This window comes from Giraffa tippelskirchi, chromosome 2 (genome assembly GCF_054371585.1).
Source record: "Giraffa tippelskirchi isolate mGirTip1 chromosome 2, T2T-mGirTip1v1.2.pri, whole genome shotgun sequence".
Lineage (NCBI taxonomy): Eukaryota > Metazoa > Chordata > Mammalia > Artiodactyla > Giraffidae > Giraffa > Giraffa tippelskirchi.
In genome coordinates, this window is record NC_137276.1 from 170,204,252 (window position 1) to 170,223,277 (window position 19,026).

Sequence of the window (19,026 nt, forward strand, 5' to 3'; positions counted from 1 at the left end):
GGCTACTGTAGAGGGCATCAGGGCTCGAATTGGGCAGGCTGTGCCTCATGCCGTGCTGAGCAGCCAGCTCAGAGCGATAGGGGTACTTCATCTAATTTCATGAGAACAAGGTTTTTGTTTTAAATAACACAAACATATTTTGTAGCTTTATTTGTGATAGAGTATAGTCATTTGCTAACAAAACCTACAAAAATAGTTTTAAGTCCTGTTTTTTGGTCAAAACAGTCTAACTGCTGTCCTATCAACTAACAGTTTCAATAGCAGATTCCATAACCAAGATGAAATGCACCAATATTTTCCCCACTGTATTCCCGCATTCAGTGTGGGCTGCCACAGACAGAAAGCACAAGGGTACTTTTTTCTTAAATTTGTAGTAGAAACCTTGCTAAACAGTAACTGCTTCAGGCCTGTCAAACAGATGCATGAAATGCACCAATTTAAATGGGAGTGCTTCATTTTCCACATTATGATTGTTAGAGCACAGCACAGAGCTCTATGATGCTGCTTGTCCTCCTGCTCCCTTCCAAATGAAAAATCAAACTCACCTTAGGTATTTTGCTCATTTTCAGTTTCTCCCTCAAGTAGCTCAGTGTCTGATGTCTGCCCTTGCTCAACAAAATGCGTCTTGAGCATGTCCTCTGTGTGCCTGTGGATGATCTGATGGGCTGCCAGGATATGCTTCCGCTGAGCGTTCCTCACTGTGCCGAAGGGACGGACAGGAGATGTGTTACTCTGGATATCAGAACAGATCATTCCCAAAGATTTTCAGGAGGGTAGAGACAGAAATGATAACTTTGCAAACCACATATTCTCTTGCTTAAAGCTGACTGGATTAAAGAAAATTTTCTGCAGTTTTGGAAGGACATATTCCAAAGATAATTCAAACTAAATCTCAATATTGCTGCTCACTCTCTGTTCAGCTTATTAGCCTTGGGAGCTAGGCTACACCCATCAGCCTATAGGCACCAGTAATGGAATACCTCAGGCCAAGCAAGCAGGTGGGCAGGGACACAGCACCACCTACCAGTGGGCAGGTTGCATTAAAACACCCTAAGCCCACAGCCACTCATGGACTAGTCTTGTTCACCAGAGGGCCCAGGACCTGGCCCTACACACTAGGACACAGGTAATATAGAACTGGGCCCCCCAGGGCCTACTACAGCAAGAGACCTTGGATCCTGGCTCAACCCACCAGTAGGCTGGCACCAGTCCTGGACCCGCTGGGTCCCAGCCACACCAACCAGCAGGACAACACCAGCTCTGAGACACTTTGGGCCCCCTAGACAGCCTCCCCAGAATGTAGCCCCCACTGACCAGACAAAGAATGAATAAACAAGGTCTTACTGTAAAGCATAGGGAATTATACTCACTATCCTGTGATAAACCATAGCAGAAAAGAAATGTAAAAAGATGTATATATATGTATAACTGAATCACTTTGCTGTCCAGCAGAAATTAACACAACATTGTAAATCAACTATACTTCAATAAAAAAAAATTAGGCAGAATAGCAACAAAAAAGGAAACTCTAGAGAAGAAAGGATGAACACAGTGAGCAGTAAACGTTTTTAACCAAGAGTTAGAAAATATAAAGAACTAAACAAATGGAAACACAGTAACTGAAATGAAAAATACACACTAGAAGGAATCAACAGTAGATTAAGTAATACCAAGGAATAGATCAGTAAACTGTAAGAGAGTAGTGGAAATCACTCATACTAAACAGAAAAAAATAAGGATAGTATAAAAGACCTCTGGGACAACATCACACACACTAACATTTACGATACAGGAGTCCCAGAAAGAGAAGACAGAGAAAGTGGCAGAGAACATATTTGAAGACATAATAGCTGAAGACTTCCCTAACCTGTGAAATGAAAGAAACATGCAAGGCCAGGAAGCACAGAGAGAGCCCCAGGCAGGATCGACCCAGAGGACCACATCAAAACCTACTGTAATTAAACTGCAAAAATCAAAGATAAAGAGATATTATTAAAAGCAGCAAGGGAAAAGCAACAAGTTATGTACTAGGCAACTCCCATAAGGCTATCAGCTGACTTTTCAGCAGAAACTCTGCAGGCCAGACAAGAGTGGCAAGATACAGTTAACGTGATGAAAGGGAAAATCTACAACCAAGAATATTCACAGTTAACGTGATGAAAGGGAAAATCTACAACCAAGCATATTCTACCTGGCAAGGCTTTCATTTGGATTTGATAGATCAAAAGTTTTATAGACAGGCAAAAGCTAAAAGAGTTCAGTGCCACCAAAGCAGCTTTACAAGAAAGGTTTAAGGGACTTCTCTAAGTGAAAAAGAAAAGGTCAAACTAGAAACAGGAAAATTATGGGGGGAAAAAAATTCATTGGTAAAGGTAAATATATAGTAAAGGTAGTACATCAACCACATAGAAAGCTAGTAGGAAGGCTAAAAGACAAAAGTACTAAAATTACCTATCACTACAAGAAGCAGCTAAGGGATACACAAAGCAATTAGACACAAAATATGAGAAAAACAGTAATTATGAAGGGAGGACATAAGACTTCAGACTTGTTAAAATGCATTGAAATTAAGAGATAAAGCACTTAATCATATATAGACAGAGTTGTCCACATCTATGTATAAACCTAATGGTACCCAAAAACCTACAATAGATACACACACAAAGACCAAGAAATCCAAAGAACACTAAAAATAATCATTAAAAGGGAAGAGAAGGCAAGAATAAACAAAAGAATTACCAAAACAACCTCCACACAATGAACAAAATGGCAGTACCTACCTATCAATGTGTGTGTGTTGCTTAGTTGTGTCCAACTCTTTGTGACCCCATGGACTGTAGCTCGCCAGGCTCCTCTGTCTCTAGAATTCTCCAGTCAAGAATACTGGAGTGGGTTGCCATTCCCTTCTCCAGGGGATCTTCCTTACCTATCAATAACTACTTTAAATGTAAATGAACTAAATGCTCCAATCAAAAGACACAGTGACTGAATCTATACACTTGGAAGGAAGGTTATGGCCAACCTAGATAGCATAGTTAAAAGCAGAGACATTACTTTGCCAACGTAAGTCCGTCTAGTCAAGGCTATGGTTTTTCCAGCAGTCATGTATGGATGTGAGAGTTGGACGGTGAAGAAAGCTGAGCACCGCAGAATTGATGCTTTTGAACTGTGGTGTTGGAGAAGACTCTTGAGAGTCCCTTGGACTGCAAGGAGATCCAATCAATCCATCCTAAAGGAGATCAGTCCTGGGTGTTCATTGGAAGGACTGATGTTGAAGCTGAAACTCCAATACTTTGGCCACCTCATGCGAAGAGTTGACTCATTGGAAAACACCCTAATGCTGGGTAGGATTGGGGGCAGGAGGAGAAGGGGACGACAGAGGATGAGACGGTTGGATGGCATCACTGACTCGATGGACATGGGTTTGGGTAGACTCCGGGAGTTGGCAATGGACAGAGAGGCCTGGTGTGCTGTGATTCATGGGATCGCAAAGAGTCGGACACGACTGAGCGACTGAACTGAACTGAACTGATAAGAGACTCACTTGGGACTTCCCTGAGAGTGCACTTGATAAGAATCCACCTGCCAGTGCAGGGGACTCGGGTTCGATCCCTGGTCTGGGAAGATTTCATATGCCTCAGAGAAACTAAGCCTGTGCACACAGCTACTATGCACACAGCTACTGAGCCTGAGTGCTGCAACTACTGATGCCCACTTGCCTAGAGCCTATGCTCTGCAACAAAAGAAGCCATCACAGTGAGCGACCTGAGCACTGCAACAGAGTAGCGCCTTGTCGCAACTAGAGAAAAGCCCACACAAAGCAATGAAGACCCAGTGCAGTCGAAAATAAAAATAAGAAAAAAAAAGGAGACTCACTTGACATCTAAAAGTGCACACAGACTTAGAGGGCAGAAAGAAATCAACAGAAAAGCAGGGGTGAAATACTTCTATCAGAAAAAACAAATATTAAAACAAAGGTTGTTACAAGAGCCAAAGAAGGACATTATATAATAATCAAGGGATCAGTCCAAAAAGAAGAAATAATTATAAATATAGATGTACCCAATACAGGAGCACTTAAATTCATAAGGCAAATATTAACAGACATAAACAGAAAAGTCAACAGTAACACATAATACTAGGGCGTGTGTGTGTGAAAGAATTTATTTTACAGCAAGACCTAGGATATGGGTCCCTCTGTCACAGGTAATGAAAATGAAAATCCCCAGTGAGAAATGAAATTATTCAGAAATTTCTCTGCAGTGAAATACAAACAGCTTTCCTGCAAGAATAGTCTTCCCTTCATCTAGAAATTTCCATATTTATACAAAACCCCAAAACATTTTAATCTTTGTTTGACTCCCTCCAGGTTTCCAATACTAGGCACTTTAACACCCCACTTAATCTATGAACAGGTCATCCACATAATTAATAAGGAAACACTGGCTTTAAATGACACATCAGACCAGATGAACTTACTAGATATGTATACAGAACATGTAATCCAAAAACAGCAGAATACACATTCCTTCCAAGTGCACATGGAACATTCTGCAGGATAAATTACACGCTAGGCCACAAGACACCTATTGCCAAATTCAGACTTAAATTGAATAAAGTAGGGAAAACCACTAGACCATTCAGGTATGACCTAAATCAAATCCCTTATGACTATACAGTGGAAGTGAGAAATAGATTCAAGGGATTAGATCTGATAGAGTGCCTGAAGAACCATGGATGGAGGTTCGTGACATCGTACAGGGGACAGGGATCAAGACCATGCACAAGAAAAAGAAATGCAGAAAAGCAAAATGGTTGTCTGAGGAGGCCTTACAAATAGCCAAGAAAAGAAAAGAAGCTAAAGGCAAAGGAGAAAAGGAAAGATATACCCATTTGAATGCAGAGTTCCAAAGACTAGCAAGGAGAGATAAGAAAGCCTTCCTCAGTGATCAGTGCAAAGAAATAGAGGAAAACAATCGAATGAGATCTCAAGAAAATCTGGCATACCAAGGGAACATTTCATGCAAAAATGAGCACAATAAAGGACAGAAATGGTATGGACCTAACAGAAGCAGAAGAGATTAAGAAGAGGTGGCAAGAATACACAGAAACACTACACAAAAAAGATCTTCATGACCCAGATAATCACGATGGTGTGATCACTCACCTAGAGCCAGACATCCTGGAAAGCGAAGTCAGGTGTGCCTTAGGAAGCATCACTATGAACAAAGCTAGTGGAGCGTTTGGAATTCCAGTTGAGCTATTTTAAATCCTAAAAGATGATGCTGTGAAAGTGCTGCACTCAATATGCCAGCAAATTTGGAAAACTCAGCAGTGGCCACAGGACTGGAAAAGGTCAATTTTCATTCCAATCCCAAATAAAGGCAATACCAAAGAATGCTCAAACTACCGCACAGTTGCCCTCATCTCACACACTAGCAAAGTCATGCTCAAAATTCTCCAAGCCAGGCTTCAATAGTACGTGAACCATGAATTTCCAGATGTTCAAGCTGGTTTTAGAAAAGGCAGAGGAACCAGAGATCAAACTGCCAACATCTGTTGGATCATCGAAAAAGCAAGAGATTTCCAGAAAAAACATTTATTTCTGCTTTATTGACTATGCCCAAGCCTTTGACTGTGTGGATCACAATAGACTGTGGGAAATTCTTCAAGAGATGGGAATACCAGACCACCTGACCTGCCTCTTGAGAAATCTGTATGCAGGTCAGGAAGCAACAGTTAGAACTGGACATGGAACAACAGACTGGTTCCAAATCAGGAAAGGAGTAGGTCAAGGCTGTATATTATCACCCTGCTTATTTAACTTATATGCAGAGTACATCATGAGAAACACTGGGCTGGATGAAGCACAAGCTGGAATCAAGACTGCCGGGAGAAATATCAATAACCTCAGATATGCAGATGACACTACCCTTATGGCAGAAAGCGAAGAAGAACTAAACAGCCTCTTGATGAAAGTGAAAGAGAGAGAAAAAGTTGGCTTAAAGCTCAACGTTCAGAAAACTAAGATCATGGCATCTGCTCCCATCACTTCATGGGAAATAGATGGGGAAACAGTGGAAACAGTGACAGACTTTATGTTTTTGGGCTCCAAAATCACTGCAGATGGTGAATGCAGCCATGAAATTAAAAGACGCTTACTCCTTGGAAGAAAAGCTATGACCAACCTAGACAGCATATTAAAAAGCAGAGACATTATTTTGCCAACAAAGGTCCATCTAATCAAAGCTATGGTTTTTCCAGTAGTCATGTATGGACATGAGAGTTGGACTATAAAGCAAGTTGAGCGCTGAAGAATTGATGCTTTTCAGCTGTGGTGTTGGAGAAGACTCTTGAGAGTCCCTTGGACTGCAAGGAGATCCAGCCAGTCCATCCTAAAGGAGATCAGTCCTGAATATTCATTGGAAGGACTGATGCTGAAGCTGAAACTCCAATACTTTGGCTACCTGATGTGAAGAACTGACTCATTTGAAAAGACCCTGATGCTGTGAAAGACTGAAGGCGGGAGGAGAAGGGGACAACAGAGGATGAAATGGTTGGATGGCATCACCGACTCAGTGGACATCAGTTTGAGTAAACTCTGGGAATTGGTGATGGACAGGAAGGCCTGGAGTGCTGCAGTCCATGGGGTTGGAAAGAGTCAGACACGACTGAGTGACTGAGCTGAACTGAGGCCACAAGTCTCAATAAATTTAATAAAACTTAAATCTCACCATCCTTTATAAGTACAACTCTGAAACTAAAAGCCAACTACGAGAAAATACTAAAAACATGCGGAGGCCAAACAATATGCCACTAACAACCAATGGATCACTGAAGAAATCAAAGAAGAAATTTAAAAAATACATGGATACACATGAAGTAAAACATGCATGATCCAAAATGTCTGGGATGTCACAGAAGCAGCTCTTAAGAGGAAAGTTTATAGTGATACAAGCCTACCTCAGAAAAGAAATATCTCAAACCAAGAATCTGATCATACACTGAGCAACTAACAGAAGTCAGTAGAAGAAAAGAAATCAAAGATCAGAGAAGAAACAAATGAAATGTAGCCTACTTCTTAAAAAGTAGAAAGGATCAATGAAAATAAGAGCTCTTGTTTTGGAAAGATAAAATTGATAAATCCTTTGTGAAACTCATCAAGAAAAAAGAGGGACCAAGTAAATAAAATCAGAAATGAAAAAGGAGAAGCTATAACCAACACCACAGAAATAAGAGAACAATATGAACAACTATATATCAATAAAATAAAGAACCAAGAAGTAATGGACAGATTACTAGAAATGTACAGTCTCACAAGGCTAAAACAGGAAAAATAGAAAGTGTAAAAGAGCAAGTACCAGTACTGAAATTGAATAAGTAATAAAAAAACATTCCCAACAAACGAAAGTCTGGACCAGACAGCTTCACAGGTAAATACCTACTCTCAAACTTCAAAAAACTGCAGAGGGAGGAATGCGTCTCAACCACCTCATCTTCTGTCTCCCCTTCTCCTCCTGCCGTCAATCCTTCCCAGGAGCAGGGTCTTTTCCAATGAGCGGGCTCCTCACATTATTTACAATAGACAGGATATGGAAGCAACTTACATGTCCATCAACAGATGAAAGGATAAAAAGACATGGGTATGTGTGTGTTTACACATATATATAATGGAAGACTACAGAACCACAAACAGAAAACAAGCTTGCCATTTGGAACAACATGGATTGATGTGGAAGGTATTGTGCTTCGTGAAATAAATCAGACAAATACTGTAGTTATCACTTACATGTGGAATCTCAAAAAATCAAACAAATGAATTTTACAAAACAGATCCACAGATACAGAGAACAAACAAGTGGTTACCAGTGAGGAAAGGGAAGTTGGGAGGGGCAAGATAGGGATAAGGGATTAAGAGATACAAACTACCACGTATAAAGTAAATAAGCTACAGGATATATTGTACAGCACAGGGAATATAGCCAATATATTATAATAACTTTAAACAATGTAATCTATAAAAATTTTAAATCATTGTCATACAGCTGAAACTAATAAGTCAACTAGACCTCAATAAAATTTTTTTAATGCATCAAAATAAATCAATAATGAGATATCGCAAATGGTCTGTATGTGATAGTTCTTAATTTGGGGTAAAGAGTATTTATAATGCATGGATGCCTTACTTGGAAAGAGAAAGAAACATAATGTGTACTCCCCATCCAGATGGCTTTCTTCATTTGGGCTACGTCCATATAAAGGGAAGAGGTTAGGATTTGCTCAGTTTGCCCACAGATGACTCCCACTGAGTCCTATAGATCAAGACTCCTTCAGCTCCTTCCTCTCAGAGTCAGGAGAAGCTGGGGGAGGTGGTCACAAACTAGTAACTGTTAAACACAGGATTTCTCCCCTTCTTCAGGTGAACTGATATGAAACAGGCTGGCCTCACTTTTGATTGAGGAGGAGAAAGGAGTTGCTTATTTTCTTAAGGATCTAGAAAACATAAGATCCCTGTTATAATAGAAGGTGATACAGGAATACTTATTATTTGATCTGAAAATTGAAGTTTTTTTGGTAGAGGCATTATCATACACTGTTGATGGGGATATGAATTGAACAGTTTTTTTATGGGGGCAGTTTGGTGGTATCTATCAAAAGGTAAAACACACATACCATATTTCCAGCATTGTACTACTAGGAGTTTACTCTCAGAAGAATGACCAGGATGTTCACAGCTATTTACAGGAAAACACACGGGAATAAACTAGGTGCTTATTGCTGGGGGTACTGGTTTAAAAACTATAGTACAATCATGGAATGGGAAAACAGGGTATTTCTTTGTTCTCTTCTAATGTATTAGAACTCATTCCTTACTCCCTAGTTACATGATCTGAAATATTACACTTCTTTTAAACCTGTGTAGAATTCTCCTGCAAACTCTTAAAACCTCCCAGGCTCATATTTCACTTAAATATTGATCTACTGGTCGCACACACACACACACCCCCCACGCCGGGTTCAGGACTATCACTAGTACCCTGAAAGCTCTTGAAGAACATTGTTTCTTTAAAACACATATTTTTTTTCCTTCTTCTCCTCTATTGAATAAAAGCATCAATCTTTAAAAACATGCCACTTTTGGCAAATGATAAGTGAGGATATTTATACTGAGATGAGCCCTGGCAGCAACAAAAGAGATTGTGACTCAGCAGAGCTGCAGAATAGCATTAGGTCAGGCTTCCCAGCTTTTCAACACCTGACTTGCACGTGCCCTGCCTCCAAAAGACGGCTACAGTTGGAAAACCCTGTATATTCTCAACATTTGTTTCACATTGAAAAAATCAAATCATAAAACACAAGCTGATGGTTACCAAAGAGGAATGAGATGGGGGAGGGATAAATTAAGAATATGGGATTAACATATACACACAAGTATATATAAAATAAACAAGGATTTGCTGTATAGCACAGGGAACTATATTCAATATCTTGTTAACCTATAATGGAAAAGAATCAGAAGATATGTGTGTGTGTATATACATATATAAATAACAATCATTTTGCTGTATACCTGAAACTAACATAATATTCTAAATCAACTATTTCAATCAAAAACAAAAACCCCAAAATACACCTCTTCTGAGAACCTGAGAACTGCAGCTTAAAGAAGGTTTGGAATTTAATGCTTCATCAAACTTATTAGAACGGCACACATCCATACTGGAGGTGATTATATTTTGCCATTGGACAGCATCAAGAGAACTTGACAAACTTTGAAGATAACTCTGATTCTTCTTCAGAATTTCCCCCATACCTCTGCTCAGTTTTAAATCTCTGGAATATTGAAAATAGCTTATATCTTTAAAAAGATTATCAAGTGAAGCATTTATGTTTGCTTACCCTTTTCTTTGACAAAGTCCTTTTGCACCTCTGGGATCAGGAAACTGTAAACCAACTCGGCCACAATCTCCTCTGACTGAAGCTGAGTTCTACTAAAAAATAAGAACATATTAAAAGTGTTTCCTTTGCTGCCTTGCTTGAGCTGCCAATTTACACTTGGATCCTCCTTGCGTGTGTAAGGAGCTCCACTGCTCAGATTCTACGACTGCCTTATCCTTGAGTGATCTGAAATAGCGCATTCCTGGTGAGTTTCCTTAACTCCATGGAAAATCCAAATTTGTCCTTTACTTCCCCTGCCTCCCAGGAAAGGAGTGTTAAGAGACACAATTTACACATGGGAAGTCAAAAACCTTGGGGTGATGTCCAAGTAAAACTGGACATACTCACACTGCTTTCAAGCTTTGTGATCTTCTCAAAGTTAGGAATATTAAAGTGATCCAGACAGCAGAGAATAACTGAAAATTCTATTCCCAGTGTGTGGCTCCTGACATACAAAAGTACAGGTCTGCTGGCTGCCGTTAAAACTAAATGCATACTGAAGCATGAGTTAGTTATTTGTTTCTCCTTGGTGGTGAAATCTTAAGGCTCTTGAAAAACACATATGAGTAACAGCAAAGGGGCTGTCCATCCCACCATCTGTCCCCTTGGTACACACCGGCTTTCCATTTCGTAAGCAATGTCATTGATTTCCTCAGCCATCTTCTCTATTTCCGCCCTGGCTTGTTCTTCTGCAGTATTCTCTTCAGTGTTCAGTATTATGTCCTCCAGATAGGAAGTTACGGTGCTTTGGTGAACTTTAATCACCTGCAAAAGCCCCAAATACTCCAGCTACTCAGAAAAGGAATGCTATTACCATAAACAAGACAAGAAAAATGCACAAACATTGGCTGACATTTTTAGCATGTCTATTTCATTTATCAAGTCAATAGTCCCTGCACTGTACATTCCTTTTTAAAAAAAAACAAAAACAAAAAACTAGTCCATTTCTAATCCACCTATATCTAGCCATTCTGGACAGACCCTACATATTTGGCTCCTTTTAGAATTATGGGTCTCAGTTTGGGGTGGGCAATATAAAACACTGCACAAAGATCACAGGCTTGACTCAGGAACCCTGTTTTAGGTCCGGTCCTGGCTTTGTTCTTATCAGCAGTGTGACTTGGTCAAGCTAACTAACTGTGGCAGAGACTAAGACTTACACAACATCCTTTCCTTCCTCTTAAATGATTCTTTAAAGGGAAAGACCTAGCTTATTTTTTTGTCTCATTTCTCATTTCATGGGGACAAAATGCAGGAGGCACCAGTCATCTTAAACTGCCATGAGGATCACATGCCCAGGGACAGAAAAGCAGAAATCTAGAAGGATTCTGGGTCTCTGATGAATTTTTTTAAACTATCATATCAGCCCTGGACTGCTTCTTTTTAAAGCTTTCTGAAATTGTGAAATAGAATATACATTTAGAAAAGTTCAGAGCACATAAACGTACAGTGTGATGAATTCTGGTCAAGCCACTGGTAGTATCCCAGAGGTCACAGTGGGTTCCATTTGACCACAGCGCCTTTCCATTCTCATGAGTTTATGGTAGACTTCATTTTCTTTAGAGTTTTGCTCCTTAAGATTTCAGTCATAAATAATACAATTTAGTTTTGCCTATTTGACAGGTAGATACACAGGAAGTATCACAAACATCAAGGGTGTCATACTTTGTTCTCTATGTAGTCTCAATAGATTTTGAGCTTTGGGGGATAAGAGCACTTTCTATTTAATGCCTAAATATTTCTTTATATCTGAGGTAATGCTTGAGACTCAGTAACAACTTAGTACCTGTTTCTTGACTGGCGCTGCAGCAGGACTCTGAATATGAAATGGTTACTGTGTATCTACCTGTGAAATACCAAGTCCATATCCTTGAATCCCTGTGCCTCCCTTAGGGGAGAGACCCAATGACCATAGTTTAATATGGTATCAGCCAACCAACCAACATATATTTTCTCAATGCCTGTTATGTACAGAGGGCTATGCTGGTGTTGCAGAAGGCACAAAGGGATATACAACATGCCTGCTATCATGGAGACCACAATCTTATTCAGGAGACAAGTCACACCTAGAACAGAACAATTAGACAGTTGAGTCTTGTTCAGAGGTGGGAAGTTTAATGTGGTCTACTTCTAACAATATATGTACTTGTGTGTTTACACACATCTTTATAAATGTGTATGTTTGTGGACACATTTGTGCTTGTATGTGCATAAGAGAGTAAAGGAAACGTTCAGGTGGCTATATGTGTATCTATGTGTTCCTCCACATCTTTGCTAATACTGTGCACATGGGATTATGTTTGTGAATGTATCTTCACGTATGGACATGAAGTATATATGTGTTTAAATGTGAGTCTATGACTGTGTTTCTCAATATATGTTATTTTTCTGGAAATTTACTAATGTGTACATTTCTGGGTTTTGGTATACTTATGTGCAAGCATATTTATCTATAAAAGGATCATATGATGGAAGATAGGGAATTTAAATGATGCATGGGGGGGGTCCCTAGATGAATACATTCTTTACATAAATGATCCTTAAATCAGGCCAGAAGGGTCATTTTAACCCTTTCATGCCCCTCCCAGACGTGCTGACATTTCCTGGGGCTGTTCCCATCTAGAAGACACCTTTCTAGAAGTCTTTCACCAGTATCTTCCTTTCCGTATTTCTGAGTATAGTGGTTCCTTTGTCTCACTCCTTTTATTCTCACTCCCAACTGGTTCTTCCCATCCCAGTTGGTTTTTCCTTAGTGATTTCAGTAGGGGATAGTAAGTTCTCATTTGCTAAAAATTGCTAAATCTCAGTAATTCTATTTAAAGAAAAGCTGTTAGGATGACAGGCTCTAGAATACAAATTATTATTATAGGCTGTTTGACAGCAGAGATGATCCTCCACTCCAATTAAAAAGCTGAACTTGACAATATACAACCTGCAAGTTTTTAAGCTGTATGAACGATGGAAAATCTTTAATTTTAATCAATTTTTTAATTAGAAAAAAACAGCAAATACTATTTATGAATCAATCCTAATTCCCTGCTGCTGCTGCTGCTAAGTCGCTTCAGTGGTGTCCGACTCTGTGCGACCCCATAGACAGCAGCCCACCAGGCTCCCCCATCCTTGGGATTCTCCAGGCAAGAACACTGAAGTAGGTTGCCATTTCCTTCTCCACCTAATGCCTGGGAATTGGGTAAACCTTTAAAATCACAGATCAAATAAGAAAACCTCAAGTTGACATAGCATTATTTTTTCTTATCCGAGGAGCTCAAAAGTATCCATATTTACAATTCAGATAGCCCCCTGGACAGGAAATTAAAAAAAAAAATTGGCACTTTTTAAAAAAGGTTGGCATTTTCCGTCTTTCCCATCTGGCCCAAGGGAGACTCACACAGCCTTTGCTTTGACATATTCTGGGTGTGCTGGCCGCCCACACAGCCTCTTCTGTGCCCAAACCCCTCAGCCTGCCCAGCTTCCACCTCTGCATTCCTGCAGGTCAGACACCCTAACTGAAAGAACACACATCAAACTCCCCAAGAAAGGGGACATACTCTCCCCAAACTCTAGGTGTGATTTGGGGGGGGGGGCGGTATTAGTCACAGCACAGCTCCCTTTAAAGAAATCTTCCTCACAAATCCCCTCCAATTTTATCACTTGAGCTTTTGCATTCTTGATGAGGGCAAGAGTGCTTTGAGATATTATTGGTTCCTCAGATTTCCTCTGAGTTTGCATCCGAGTCAGTCTGCAATTTCACATCCACTGGGTCTTGGTCAGAATTCTAATTTACCAGCCTGGCATTCCTAACTCCCACGTTTGTATCTTTAGTTAAAAAATCTCTTCTAAATTCCATCTTATATATTCATTTGCTGAAATGACACCTCTACCAAGATGTCTCAAACTAATGTAAATCAAACTCCTGATTCCACCCCTGCCCCAAACCTATACTGCCCTCAGCTTTCCCGCCTTGGAAAACAACCACCATCTCCCTACTCACTGACACCGGAAACTGGACTTTATACGTGACTTCACCCTATTTCTCACCCTGGCCTAAGTTAGTTCATCAGCCTCCTTTCAGGTCCCTTATTTCCACCCTGTCTTCCCTCCAACCTGTTCATACAACAAGCACCCCCAATGACCTCTGTAAAAATATGTCACTGGGCCCCATTTGTTTCCCTCATGAAACACCACATTTTCTTATTCTACCCTTATTTGCATGTTATATAGGGTTTAAGCTCCAGGATAGAAGGGGCCATGCCTGGTATTTCCCTCCAAAGTACTCCACAATGCCTTTACATACTGCTGGGCATATCCTAGGAACCCAATACATTATTCTGTTGAAGACAATTAAAAAATGAAAGCCATCTCCTATCTTGAGATTCCTTTGGTTTGACTCGGCTCCTTACAAATGGCTTCCTTTACAATATCCCCACTTGCCTCCTTAAATATCCGGTCCTCCTCCTGCAGGCGCCTCTGCTCCACCTGGCGCCGGCCACTCTCTTCAGCTTCGCGCATCCGGCGCTGCCGCTCGGCCAGCATGGCCAGGGCGTGGACCCGCCTCTCCTCCTGCAGTCTCACCAGCTCTTTGGACAGGAAGTCAAACATGTCTGCCAGCACCCTTCCTTCCAGTCCAGCCAAATGGTTTTCAACCAGCGACACCTTAAAAATAATAATATGACTATGAGGATAGAGATTCCACTAAGAAGTGTGATTCATGAGGAGGGATGCTGGATTACCCTTGACAGTCACTTCCCTTTTAGAACGCTTATCATAAGTTTTTAGAAAACTTATGATACAAACGTAGACTTGAGAAAGCAAATTGTTCAGCGATAGATGATAGTTTAGCAAAACTTTAGTTAGCATCCACACTTTTTTTTTCCTTTCAATTTTATCCAGAAGGTAAAGTGCTTATGTCTCCCCAGACATGAAGGGAAATGTCAAGGTTTTGATTAAAAGATAATATTGGAGTTCAAAAAAATAGAATCTCCTAGAAATTCACTCATTCATGATACCTTTTAATTTTTCAATGTTTGGTCCTTTAACACCAAGTTTGGGGAATTTTCAAGATTTTTAGTAACATGAAAATAGAAAACCTTGGTACTTTTTATTCATTTAAGTAACTTCAAAGTCATTAAGAACTGCCTTTGAAACAGAGTAGGAAATAAGCCTACATGTCTATGTAGTCACTGAGGTAGATAGGGGCCCAGAGATCCTGGCCAGCAATAAGCCACAGTGTTTATTTATGGAGCCCTCTGTCCTGGCTTTGGCACAATGAGAATAAAAGTGTTTAAGAAAACTACTGTGTTCCTGCTCCTAGCCTCAGTGGTAAGGGGGAAAGGCTCTTCTCCCAGACACTTGCTGCTCTCACACTGACGATTCCTCTTGATATAAGAGGGAGAAAATGAGAGGATCAGCACTGCTATAGGTACGCGAGATGCCCACTGCCCCAGATGCCTGCATCCCACAGGTGTAACCAGCAGCAGCCGAAGGTAAACAGGGCGAGTCTGGCTATGTGACAGCTCTTCCCATTAATTCCTCCCTTAGCTCTTAGCTGTCATCATGTCTATCAGTCAACTATTTATCCACTAAATGGGATTCAGTTCAGTTCAGTTGCTCAGTCGTGTCCGACTCTTTGTGACCCCATGAATTGCAGCACGCCAGGCCTCTCTGTCCATCACCAACTCCCGGAGTCTACCCAAACCCATGTCCATCGAGTCAGTGATGCCATCCAACCATCTCATCCTCTGTCATCCCCTTCTCCTACTGCCCCCAATCCTACCCAGCATTAGGGTCTTTTCCAATGAGTCAACCCTTCGCATGAGGTATTGGAGGTATACTTCGCCAAAGTATTGGAGTTTCAGCTTCAACATCAGTCCTTCCAATGAACAAACACCCAGGACTGATCTCCTTTAGGATGGATTGATTGGATCTCCTTGAAGTCCAAGGGACTCTCAAGAGTCTTCTCCAACACCACAGTTCAAAAGCATCAATTCTGCGGTGCTCAGCTTTCTTCACCATCCAACTCTCACATCCATACATGACCACTGGAAAAACCATAACCTTGACTAGACGGACTTTTGTTGGCAAAGTAATGTCTCTGTTTTTAAATATGCTATCTAGGTTGGCCATAACCTTCCTTCCAAGGAGTAAGCGTCTTTTAATTTCATGGCTGCAATCACCATCAGCAGTGATTTTGGAGCCCCGAAAAATAAAGTCTGACACTGTTTCCACTGTTTCCCCATCTATTTCCCATGAAGTGATGGGACCAGACGCCATGATCTCAGTTTTCTAAACATTGAGCTTTAAGCCAACTTTTTCACTCTCCTCTTTCACTTTCATCAAGAGGCTCTTTAGTTCTTCACTTTCTGCCATAAGGGTGGTGTCATCTGCATATCTGAGGTTATTGATATTTCTCCTGGCAATCTTGATTCCAGCTTGTGTTTCTTCCAGCCCAGCATTTCTCATGATGTACTCTGCATAGAAGTTAAATAAGCAGGGTGACAATATACAGCCTTGACATACTCCTTTTCCTATTTGGAAGCAGTCTGTTGTTCCATGTCCAGTTCTAACTGTTGTTTCCTGACCTGCATACAGGTTTCTCAAGAGACAGGTCAGATGGTCTGGTATTCCCATCTCTTTCAGAATTTTCCACAGTTTATTGTGATCCACACAGTCAAAGGCTTTGGCATAGTCAATAAAGCAGAAACAGATGTTTTTCTGAAACTCTCTTGCTTTTTTGATGATCCAGCAGATGTTGGCAATTTGATCTATGGTTCCTCTGCCTTTTCTAAAACCAGCTTGAACATGTGGAAGTTCGGATAGATGAATTAAAAACTCTGGATTGTCTCAGCTATAGCCACTCAAGTCTACAATCAGAAACCTTGAAGGGGCCAAGGCGGGCATTCTTGCATCCAGGTCCTGGGTATTCCACTGCCTGAGCATTCTGCTCTCTCTCTGAACAGACGTGCAGCTCATCTCCATCATGCCCAGGGCTCCTGGGCCCCCGGATTCAGAGACTCCAGTGACTACATTCTCCTCTTCCTTCTCTGGTCCCTTGGCTGGGTCTCACCATCTGTGGCTTTCTTCCTCCCTCCCCCAAACCAGCCCCTGTCACTCGGAGAGCACTCCCAGCCCTGCTGTCACGTGAAGGGGTGCTCGCTTCAGAGCTGCTGACCATTTGTGCCCAATTCACAGCATGAGATTGTGTGTCACTAAAGGTGGGTAATATTAACTTTGCTGTAGTCAACTTTCTTACAACACTTTGCAAATTGATTCTTTTCACATTGATTTACAGATAAGTGGGAGAGACAGTAAAAGTATACTTCCACTTTAGTCAACATTAAATACTGTGTATATACACAAATACTAGCAGAAAGTAGGAAACACATTTACAGTTGTTGGGTTAGACCTGCAATCACCAGCTATTGTCAGTCACACAGAGCTCAGAGGACCTGATGAAAGTCACAGAATAACATATTAACATATTTAATATGCAGTTTAAGGAGCATGAGCTATGTACAGCTCCAAAACTCATACATGAGTGTGGACAGTTTTTAAAATCTCATTTCTCACTTTTTCTTATTGCTCTCAGTATTTATTCATTCTACTTAGCTTCCACTGAAATATAATAGAGTTACCAAATATTTAAGAAAAATTGGAAAAGAAAACCTTTTAAAATAGTGAAGCTTTTTTTCTTTTCTTTTTGCAAATTAAAAAAAAAAAAAGCATATTCAACTCAGGGAGGACACAGTCCATTCAAATTGTTGACTGTAGCGCCACTGGTGAAAAATGCTGGGATTGTGGGGGGTGTTTCTTTTATATCACTTCATCTGTTGCTACTATACTGTTGTTTGCACAATAATAAAAATCAAGGGTGAAAATGGGACAAGAAAGGAGAGGAAAGAACCTTGTGTTCGTGCAAGTTCCTCTGCCGCTGCAGGGCCAGGGTCACCTGCTTCTCGGCTTTCTTCACCAGCCTGTCATCTTCTTGCAGTGCGTGGCTGGTGCGCAGCTCCTGGATCAACTCCAGTCGCTTCTCTTTCCCTTCAAACATCTGTATCAAATCAAATCAGAGAGACCTGCAAATTAGCACTGCCAGCGCAGGCACAAGGCCTTGCAGGCAGTGACTGGTGAGGTGCTCGTGAACAGTGGGTTCTGTTCCGCCTTTCAGGGCTGCGGACCAGGTGTACGCCACAGAGCTGGGTGTCAGCCCTGTTTTCTGCTCCTTCAGCTGTTCAGGCAGAGAAGGAACTCAGCCATCAGTTAACTGTTGACTGAATTTCTTAAAATGCCTCTCAAAGACAAGGTGACAACTCTAGGGTCATGTTAAGAAACTGGAGTCTTCCCTTCATTTCCTGTGCTCTTCCCCTAAGAAGCCTGGGGGTGGTATTTTTCATGGTCATTTTTCTTTTCTGAGAGATCTGCTCCTGGTCTGGAATACACAACCTGCTGTCTGAACTTCACTGTGGCGTTTCTCCTGCAGAAATACTGGCAGGAGGACAGGGAATAGCGCTGAACACAAGATGCTCATCCAGCCTCCCTGGACTGACTCACCATAACTGAGTCTCTTAAGAGTTATAGCTGTCTGGGGAGAAAAAATGTTTTAGCTGAGGCTTTACATCAGTCCCTTCTTAAACTTAAGAAGCACAATGATCTGATTAAGGCTTTATGGTCAGGAAGACCAGAGTTGAATTTGCTGGCAGTTAACATAATCTCACCGCAAAGAGTCGGACACGACTGAGCGACTGAACTGAACATAATGTCACTCAGGCTCGTATTACTCACCTGTAAAATGGGTGATTGATAGAAAAAAACGTGCTGATATATGTAGAACAAAGAATATATAACGTGAGCCTATAGTAAGAGTTAAAAACTATAGTTATTTATTTATTTAGCTATTTATTATTCATGCATTGCTAGCTAATATGCAAACTCAGATTATTATGACTGTGGAAAATTAGTAGAATCCACTTGGTTTGTGATGCGTAATAGTCAAAATTCATGTGTGAAAACTGCTGGAATCAGCAACTCCATGGAAGACATTAGCTTCACACTGCCTTGGTTACACTACAGGAAACAGCGGGCAGGTCCTTT

The 19,026-nt window shown here is 40.9% G+C and overlaps 1 protein-coding gene and 1 long non-coding RNA gene across 11 annotated transcripts in view; one reads left to right on the forward strand and one right to left on the reverse strand.

Annotated features, from left to right (window-relative positions):
• Positions 1 to 19,026, forward strand: part of LOC145538953 (uncharacterized) — a 136,105-nt gene that overhangs the window by 62,027 nt on the left and 55,052 nt on the right. The window lies entirely within an intron of this gene.
• The window catches only part of CFAP91 (cilia and flagella associated protein 91), a 100,163-nt gene that overhangs the window by 15,160 nt on the left and 65,977 nt on the right, over positions 1 to 19,026 (reverse strand). For 2 of the 10 annotated variants that reach the window (XR_014077350.1, XR_014077348.1), the window contains 5 exons: positions 17,840 to 17,986; positions 14,367 to 14,592; positions 10,556 to 10,704; positions 9,901 to 9,989; positions 546 to 698 (listed from right to left, as the gene is read on the reverse strand). Coding sequence is in view for 6 of the 10 variants with exons in the window: in XM_081571901.1 (XP_081428027.1) it covers positions 547 to 698; positions 9,901 to 9,992; positions 10,556 to 10,704; positions 14,371 to 14,592; positions 17,840 to 17,986 (762 nt within the window). In the remaining 4 variants the exon portion in view is untranslated. Of the gene's footprint in view, positions 1 to 545; positions 699 to 9,900; positions 9,993 to 10,555; positions 10,705 to 14,366; positions 14,593 to 17,839; positions 17,987 to 19,026 lie in introns of all 10 variants that reach the window. The other 8 variants (XR_014077349.1, XR_014077347.1, XM_081571902.1 and 5 more) reach the window with 5 other exon arrangements.